The following is a 10116-nucleotide window of genomic DNA, read 5'->3' on the forward strand; positions in this document are numbered from 1 at the left end:
CACCTGTAAAGCTACAACTTACAAGTGATAAGAACCTTTTTATCTTAAGGAGACTGTTCATCTCCGACGTTCTGGGAGAACAAGAATTGGCGGAAATTCTTCCCTAAGGAAGAGCTTGGTCCTCCATATCTTATTGCTGACGTCATAGGCACTGTTTTGCCAAAGACTAAGATACTTCTCACACTTCGGGATCCTACTGAAAGGTGTGTGTTAAATTCGATTGGAAACCTATCTATCCAGATTACACCATAATTATTCTGGCTGTATACGTAGCTTCTAAAAGTATAGTTGCTGAGGCTTGTTCTGTATCAGCTCTGGACGCTTGTCGATGCTTTCTTGCAGATTTTCTGATGTATCTTACTTCCCTTGGAAAAAGGTATACGAAACAAGCTGTAATTTGTTGTAATTTTTGGTAATTTCATTACATTGGAAACTAGTCAAAGCACTAAGCGGGGATTTGTTTTTCAATAGCTGTGTACTTGCGCCGAACCAACGTGAAGCGATCTTTGCTACGCCCCACCCTAAAAGTAGAATTAGACCACACATTCCATGGCACTCATGAGTTCGTTGGTCTAGTGGTAAGACATCTGCTCTAGCGGTGCAAACGTTGTGGGTTCCAATCCCATCAGAGTAGGTCTACTTTTTTTTGCACGGAACCTGATCGAATAACATTGAGGGGGTTGCGCACAAGTCTTGACAACAAAATAGGTTTTGAACTCTAAGGCCCGTAACTACGAAAGCCGTTTAACCCATTAAACCCATGCGATAAGTTAGTAGTCACTGTATAAACCTTGTGTCTAACTTAAACAGGTACTACAAAGCTTGCTTTTAGTTAGCCGTGTTTAAATGACCATTAGAGTTAAACACGTGTTTATAACAAACAATAGCAATTCTTAAACATGGTACGGGGGTTGTTTAGTGAGTATTCTGAGCCATTTAGAAGCCAGATATGTACACAGAAAGGTATAAAGGTGGACAGGATGGATGGGCTTCAAATCTTCTTAATTGCTCAAGAGGAGGCCGACGCACAAGAAAATCGTCATGGTCGCCAACACCAGCGTGCACCAATTTTTTAGAGACAAGGTGAATCCCTTAGAAGAGTATGAAGAAGAACACCAGTAGTGGTTAATGGTTTTTCCTGATGGTTTAAACAAACTAACAAACAAACAAACAAACGAACAAACAAACAAACAAACAAACAAACAAACAAACAAACAAACAAACAAACAAACAAACAAACAAACAAACAAACAAACAAACAAACAAACAAACAAACAAACAAACAAACAAACAAACAAACAAACAAACAACTTTGTAGTTTAATCAGGAATTAAATTGACGATCTTGGCCAGCTGGGTATTTTTTATGTATTTATTTTTGATGTCGATTTTTATTTAATTTTTTTCCTTTTGATAACAAATGATTTTCAATTTGCTGTTATTTCCTTGACCCACTCAACAATTTCGAACACAAATCTAATCAACTTCACCTTTATTATATTAGACAAACGTTGCAATCTTAGCGTTTACTAGTTCTTGACCATTTTCTTGAAACTCATGCAATACCATTTTGTACATGAAAATCAAAACAAAATATTAAAACTTTGCTATTTCTTATTTCGCTTTAACGAAGGTTACTCTCTGACTTCCACTACATGCATCATTACAAGTGGGACTATGATCGTGGACCGTCCATATTCCACAAAGAAGTCGTGGATTTCCTCAGTCGTTTTAACTCATGCCTAGCTGATAAGCAAGACAACAGGACGTGTGCCTATGATATGCAAAATATATTGCCAGTGGTAACTTTCCTTGTAATTCCGTTTAGAATTATAAACATGGTCCATTTTTGTTTTATGATAAAGGATAACGACAGTGGACACTATTGGTAATTGTCAAAGACCAGTCTCCTCACTTGGTGTATCTTTTGTATGCATAAAATAACAAACCTGTGAAAATTTGAGCTCAATTGGTTGTCGAAGTTGACAGATATGAATGTAATAAAAAACACCCTTTTCACACGTAGGTGTGCTTTCAGATGTTTGACTTCGAGACCTAATTAATGCTAAACTTGAGGTCCCGAAATCAAATTCGTGGAAAAATACTTCTTTCTCGAAAACTCTGTCACTTCACAGGGAGCCGTTTCTCACAATGTTTTATAATATCAACCTCTCCCTATTACTCGTTACCAAATGAGGTTTAATGCTGATAATTATATTGAGTAATTACCAATAGTGTCCACTGCCTTTAAACAAGTAACGCTTTTTTACGTGTAAGTTTGGTTTCCTCTAAAAATAAAAGCAGGTGTAAAAACAAACAAAAAAAATCAATATTTCTAGACTGGTTTTCAATTTTCAAATTAACGTAAAAGCCATTGGACACTTTCGGTACAGAAAAAAAAAATAAAGTTCACAGATTTGCAAATAACTTTGGTTTACAGAAGGTAATGGTGAAAGACTTCTCTTGAAATATTATTCCATGAAATGCTTTACTTTTTGAGAAAACATTAAAACAATATCAATTCTCGATATCGAGAAATACGGATTTATTTTTAACACATGTCATGACACGGCGAAACGTGTGGAAACAAGGGTGGGTTTTCCAGTTATTTTCTCCCGACTCCGATGACCGATTGAACCTAACCTAAATTTTCACTGGTTTGTGATTTTATATAGAAGTTGTGATACACGAAGTGTGGGCCTTGGACATTACTGTTTAACGAAAGCGTCAATGGCTTTAAATTGATATTTCTGTTTCTGAAAAATTTCACCATAACCCCAAGGGTCTTGGTTGGGTTTTCGTCAACGTTCATTAACAGGTAACACCAAACGCATATCTTGCCGCCGCATGCACGAACAAACACTCACCCTGAAGAAAAGAAAAAGCAATTATGCATTGATCTTTTCTCAGATTAAATCGCTTTACAATGATTTTAAATAGACGGGGCATTTCAGACAAAATAAGTTCAGATAATGCTTCCAACGTTTCCATCTTTAAATCAAAATCAAGCTTTTTTATATGAAATTACATAATGATGGTCATATCAAAGTATCATCCTAACTAACTGAATTTCAAATAAGAAAAAAATAACACAAAATAACGTTTATAATCGAAAAATGCCTCGTTGCCTTGGATCGGTCGAGTTGGTCTTTGAAAAGCGCTTGCAACCGTTTGTTATAAAATGCATTTGGGTGGAAAGATGTTTCAAAAGTAGAATCCTAGAATAACCCACACACATTTGCCTCGAAATTGAGTGGTTTTTCTTTTACTTTGCGAACTAACACAATAGGTCATTTATGGGAATCAAAAATTTGACTCCCATAAATGGCCGACCGTGTTTGTCGACGAGGTAAAAGGAAAACGACGCATTTTCGAGTGATACTTGTGTGGATATCTTTCTAATCATATGCATTTTATAACAAACGGTTACAAACGCTTTTCAAAGACCAACTCGGACGATCCAAGGCAACGTGTTCCTTTAAACATAGGTTTATGTTTTTCACTTACCACTTCAGTTTTGGTGTTATTACTTTAAATTCATTTGAAGAGAGGCCCCATTGGACTGTTCTCAGTATATCTCCGTGACTGGCTGAAGTTTCTACCACGTGACCACATTAAGGACTTCCGAATGGAGGACTTGAAGGAAAACTGCCCACTGGTGCTTTCTCAATTGTTTGAGTTTCTCCAATTGCGTAAGTCACAAATGTTTAATTAAAAAACATATGAAGTACCAGCGATATGGAATGTTATTTTAAAACATCAACTAAACTGCACCAATAAAGTATCTAAACACTTACAAATGGTCAAATTTATCGGAACCTGAAATAGTATACAAAAATTTAATTGTTCGTTTCTATTCACCATTAATTTCTGCACGTTTTGACACATCTTGTGTTGCGCTACGATGTTGTTTGGTGGATTTATGGACACTTGAGTGGCTTAAGGTCGAACTTCAAAAGTTGCAAAAGCCCCTATTCACCCCAATTCCAAAAGGGAACTCACATAAGCATCACACTCAGACAAAATCAAGACAAAAGACACAAACTCGTTTCGTGAAATTGAAATTAATGAAATTAACCATGAAATTAATTGCCGTATCTTTAACTCTAAAACTGCTGTTATCCTGTCCTCCATTCTTGGTGTGTCCTCCATCATTGTCCTGAACGGCAAGGAGTCGTCTTCTCATACTCTCAATGATACCTCTGATCTGTCCCTGGTCAATCCCCGGCCATTTCCTGATCAGGATGCGTCGCAAACCCCTCGAGAGTGGTGTCAGGCTTTATGGACTTGTTCACTTTCTTCTGCTGCAGAAGTCACCCTCGGACGGCCACTCCTTGGCAGGTCGTCCACATTTCCCTGAGCTTGGTAGCGATTCCACCATTTACTGACCGTCGCTGGTGACGTTTTTACCTCGCATCGACGTACCGGCTTCTATCAAACCAACGATCCGTCCTCTTTCCTGTTTGGTCGTTTGAGCCATCTTTCCTGTTATCTTGAAACACCTTTCCCTGTCTTACCATTGTTGTATGCCTCCCATCTTTGACCCCTTTGCTTGGTTACTGACAATTATTGGTGAGTATGTTCATCGCAACCGATTTATCCAAAACGCGACCAAAAAAACATCATTTATAAAAGGCGAGCAAAAGAAACGCCGATCTTACTCGTCACAATACAACGATTTAGCTTGAAAAGGGGCTTTTGCAACTTTTGAAATTCGACCTTAAGCCACTCAAGTGCCCGTAAATCCACCAAACAACATCGTAGCGCATCACAAGATGTGTCAAAATGTGCAGAAATTAACGGTGACTCGAAATGAATAATTATTTTTTGGCATACTGTTTCAGGTTCCGATATATCTGACCATTTGTAAGTGTTCAGATACTTTATTGGCGCAGTTTATTTCTTTCAATGGGACACTTAGCGCCTCTAGGTGGCAGCAGATAGGGGCGGGTTGGGAACTGAATGCCACATAATTATTATAAACTGCTTAAAGTACACCACAGAATGCAACGACACCGCCGGATACAAAAAATAGATGTATGGAATGGTTCATGTTTACCACTGTGTTAATTTATGAGCTATGTGTGCTGACCCTTACTACGATACTTTGTAACCATTAACAATTAACCCATACAACAATCTAGCAAGTAAACTCGCGTGTGTGTGGTCTCCCGTTCCAGTTGCTTGGAACCGCGTCTCTATGAAGCTGTACAAGCCACGACGGCATTGACAAAAAGGCTATGACTGTGACGTCAAAAACAACACATACCTCCAACCCACGGGTACTACTTGACCTCCAACCCACGGGTACTACTTGACGTGAAAACGCCATGGCAGCGCCCAAGTGATTTAAGCATCATTATAGTATAGATAGATAGATGCAAATCCCTTTCCCCCCTTTTTTGTAGGCTTCTTTTAAATACCAGTACAGGGTCGAGTTAACAATAATAAACTACAGCATTAATAAGGCGCACTTTACTAAAAACATTCAAAGGCGAGTTTATCAATCAAACAATTTGAACGAGAAAATTATGTGTTTCGTTGTATTACCAGCCACTCAATTGGTACCCTTTTTAATGGATTGGGACATTTTAAGCGGGGAAATCGTTATAGTTTAGCTGAAATGCTGGTAAACTGATTTCCCCACTAAGCACGAATTACGATGTATAGTTTGCAATCACTTCAGCAACGTGTCTTTTTTATAAACCTTGTTTGTTGTTGATCTCCACGCAGGGAAACTGGACAGTCCTGCCCTTAAACGGGCGTGCCAGCGCCCTATCGGCAATAAGCACAAGAAACCATACAAACCGATGCTACCGGAAACACAACAGTTATTAAGAGAGTTCTACCGACCTTATAATGAAGAACTTGCACAGATGCTGAACGATCAGAAATATTTGTGGGAGGATACACAGAAAACATAACTTTGTCGATTGACTAAATAATAGTCATTCATCACATGGTTTGATTCCTATAGTCTTGGAATGTCATCCAATCGAAAGTTTGTTCAGTACTTGACTAAAAAGGAACATTATTAAGTCGTTGAAAATGATTTAAATCCTAAAAACGTAAAGCCCGGTGTGGCGGTTTCAACTTTCCGCTGTGTTCAGTTTTCCGAATGACCAAATACGGTAGCATTACGTCATGCGATGCCTGCGCACAGCAAGCGAAAGTAGTCAATTTTTAGTGCCGTATTGAGTTATCCATTATTACCCTCCGGTAGCTGTCATATGGCGGCGTCCACGAGTCGAGTACAACTAGCGGCAAACGCGTGGATCGTATGAGTTGTTTTTTATGCAAGCAGAGTGTGACCTGCCTAAAGTTGTACCAATGAATACATGTAAAGATGGGGCAAGAGATTATGTGACTACACAGAAAAGAATCGTAATAAATAAACAATTTGGGGGTCACTGCTGAGAGAACTACAGTACTCGCCAGGGTACTCGCGGCGGTATCTGACAGGTCACCCGGAAAACTGAACACGCCGGAAAGCTAAAACCGTTCGAACAGCGTGTTGATATGTCCGACTACGTCACCCGGAAAACTGAACACGGCGGAAGACTGAAACCGCCACACCGGTTCATACTTCCTGCGAAGTATGAACCGGGCTTAACTCCGAAACTAATTAGTCCTACATTTAGTCAAACAGTATGTTAGTTAGTCGTTCAATTAGTAAAACTTATTTCAATAGGTAAATCTAAAATGCAATGACTAATTGCATTGGTAAATCAACAGTTTATCAATTAGTAATGAAACATAATCTGTAGTAGCAAAAATGAAATTAGCCCTGGCAAAAAAAAAATTTTTTTTTTTAATTAGTCAAACTTCAAGTAGTTTTTGTGGTATTGAAATAAGTAATTTCGGTAATATAATGACAATTTTAAGCTGTAGGCCTAAATTTGAAGAATAATGAATCTTGAAAATAATTCACAAGTTCATTTTTGACAAAAACTATTAATTTTTCACTTTTTGTAACAATGGTATATTTTTATTAAAGTTGTTTACCAAAAATTTAAAATTATGCTGTTATTCTATAGCATATTTCTTGGTTGGGGTAGTTGAGATATATCAAAGGTTAACGGCCTTTGCTTGTAGGTGACAGTGGCTCAGCGAATCGAATGGAAGCAAGGCCTGAGTGTTTGGTCACGGATCAGGTCTGCTTGATAAAAGCAATGGAAAACGGTTGATTATTTAAAACATTGTTAGAACCGACCTCTTATAAAGTGTTGTGGTTTTAGAGATAAGTGCTATTTTCACTGCCAAGTAGGAGTCTGAGAATCTGAAAGCAAATAAATCTATGCAAAAAGAGTTCTGTTTTTATTTCTGTCATTATTTTCTTGCTTTTTCGATTGCCAATTTAAGTCACCAGGAAATATTATTTTTGTTCTTCAAACAGTAGAATACATGTTGCTGAACAATAAAATAATTGTTTGAGTAAATGTTTTTAACGATTTGTATGTTTAAACAGAATGAATAAAGTTGTGTGGGGGTGACTCCGCCAACCCCTTTTGTGACGTCAATCGAGGCAGACTTTGCCTCGATCGAACATCGAACACACGTACGTGCAGGTACATTCAAGTCCTAGTCGTGAGTTTTACGTTTCGAAAAAGTTGTTTCTTGCATTTTTCTGGCAAATATCGACCAGGTGTACTGCTGATGGAAGCAGCAAGACAACTAAAGATGGGGTCACATTTTGACATGTAGAGAAAAGTTCTTTTCAAAAACAGTGACGCCATCCCAACATTTTCCCCAGCTAGTGGGGAAGTCGAAGAAGGTACCTGAAAGACGTAACGAACCTAAAGGAGCATTTGCCTAACGTGAAAAGAAAATCGGGTATTGTTTCAACATTGAGGGCATGTTTTTAGCTTGCGCCAAGCGTCACTATCTTGTGTTAGCACTGCATGGGTTTTTTCCGAGTCTCGATTGATGTCATGAACAGCGCCCTCTCGGGTCGGGCTTATATTCAAATTTGTAAAGAACATGGAAACTAATAATTGTTTATTCATATTCCACTCATCAAAACACATATTTAAGTGACAAAAGCTTTATTTGACAAAACGCCACTTGCAATGACACTAATGGTTGGTACTCAACATAACACATTTTATCCCTTAAGGATCAAATGCTTTATAACTCGGAGTACAGTACATGGATTTTTTATAGGTCACATTGTTTACATGTGTACAATAAGCCAGTGCAAATGTTATACATTATAATGTTTTGACTTTTTAGATAAATAGGTCACCACACAGGGTTTGTGGTTGGTTGATCTGAATATGCATTAATATTGATTTAGGGCAGGACACTATTGGACAATCAGTAATAAGCAAGCTCTAGGCACAATTTTGTACATGAAAGTCCATCGTAAATTTTGTGACAAAATGAGGTTTAGGGGTTTCAGCCGAACAGCCAATCATTGACTTCCTTTTTGACCAATCAGGAAGGCACTCAATGGCCAATAGTTGGAAGTTTTAAGGGCAACCAATTAGGGTTCTTCTTTTATCAGGAACATTTTGGCGGGCTCAAGAGAAAACCTCATGTCATTCTGTCACAGCCTGTCAGAGGATGCACATGTAGTGCAAAATGTTTTACAATTTTCTTTCATCCCTCCTCCGCCCCATTTCGCCACCCCTTTTGTTGTTGCTGGTGGAGACGTTTTTTTGGTTTGGGGTACACTCTGTCAACATAACAAGGCAATCATGTTTATTGGTGGGGGTAATGTACAGTATCAAATGTTACATTTTAAACAGTAATTGTGAAGTTCGGACTCGGTAACAGCACTCGGCTTTTACACTGGGTGCTATTATTCCACATGCTTTACACGGTGGAATGTTCCTGTCCCCTAGGTGATAACATTGTTACTGTATTATGTCACATAAGTTGGCTTTTGATAATTGAGGTTTTTTATCATAAAGCAAGTGCATGCGTTCATGCATTGTACATGCCCAATAATGGTAAAGTTTTAATGTTAATATTTGGCTTTGTTAAAGTGATTGGGGCCAAGGTGCCCTGTGCTAATGTGCACATACTATACATGGTTCTGGGACTGCAGCCCAGTGGCTTTAAAAGGCCTATTGGTTTTGGGCAAGTGTGCCCATTTGGTACGGGCCAAGGTGCCCATCTGGGTCATGTGTGCCCAGCAAATTGTTTACCGGTATGCCCAGGTCAAGTTGGTATCCGGTGTACATTTTACATTTATTGACATGTTTTTGGCAGTGACATTGGTTCAAAAAAATGTTTCAAAATAAAATTTTGGCTGTAGCATTTAGTCACAAAACCTCATGAAAAAGAGTTGTGTTTGTTTTTTGGAGGATGTCTGAGTATAATTGTTAGTATAAAAACTTACTTCGTAACGGGCGATGGAGAGCTGGTGATAGTATGAACTATGTAAGAAACGGCTTCTTCTGAAGTAACGTAGTATTTCAGAAAGAGATTATGTCTCACTAAATATTAAAATACTAACGTCTGGAAGCAAACAATGTGTGCAACAAGGGTGTTTTTCTCGTATTATTCTCTTGCAACTTCGACCAGCAATTGAGTCAAATTTTCACAGATTTTTTTACTTGATGCATATGTTGGGAAACACCAACTGAAAATACTTTTTTTTTTTTTTAATTAAAAAGTGCCTTAAGCCTACACTTGCACAGGTTTGTTATGAATTGAGATAAACATTGTCAGGGCTTGCTTATTACAAAAGTATACGTTGCAATTTAATCAGATTTTCATTATTTTCCCTCAGCATTAATATGCAACATTCTTAGTAAATTGCCTTATTTAGACATTGAAAAAAGCCTAAACCAAACTCATAGTTAGGTCAGCACTTGAGCTCAATAAAAAAATTCCAAAAATCCTTTTATTTTTAAATTAGAACTGAATGACCTTGATCCTCTAAAATTAGTACTAGAAAAGAAAATATAACCCAAACAACTTGGTTAAAATTCCTATTATACGAAATAAAGTTAAACATAATTTACTAACAAATTGCAAAAATTTATTATTTAGTCAATAGACTCTTGGCGCACGCCATCTTCACTGAATATAACAATGAAGGTAATGCACGCATTTAGACTGGTCCCCTGTCTTTAGCCACAAGGATAAAGACAGGTATCTGCTTCTC

General features: G+C 37.8%; 1 protein-coding gene across 1 annotated transcript in view; it reads left to right on the plus strand.

Moving 5' to 3' along the window:
• Positions 1-6145, plus strand: part of LOC117299494 (carbohydrate sulfotransferase 15-like) — a 28876-nt gene extending 22731 nt beyond the window's left edge. Inside the window, exons 5-8 of the mRNA XM_033783038.1 lie at positions 50-203; positions 1633-1801; positions 3547-3691; positions 5733-6145. Of these exons, the coding sequence (XP_033638929.1) occupies positions 50-203; positions 1633-1801; positions 3547-3691; positions 5733-5923 (659 nt within the window). The 3' untranslated portion in view covers positions 5924-6145. The remainder of the gene's footprint in view (positions 1-49; positions 204-1632; positions 1802-3546; positions 3692-5732) is intronic.
• Positions 6146-10116: the final 3971 nt, after the last annotated feature.

This window comes from Asterias rubens, chromosome 14, assembly GCF_902459465.1.
Source record: "Asterias rubens chromosome 14, eAstRub1.3, whole genome shotgun sequence".
In the NCBI taxonomy this organism is placed as follows: Eukaryota; Metazoa; Echinodermata; class Asteroidea; order Forcipulatida; family Asteriidae; genus Asterias; species Asterias rubens.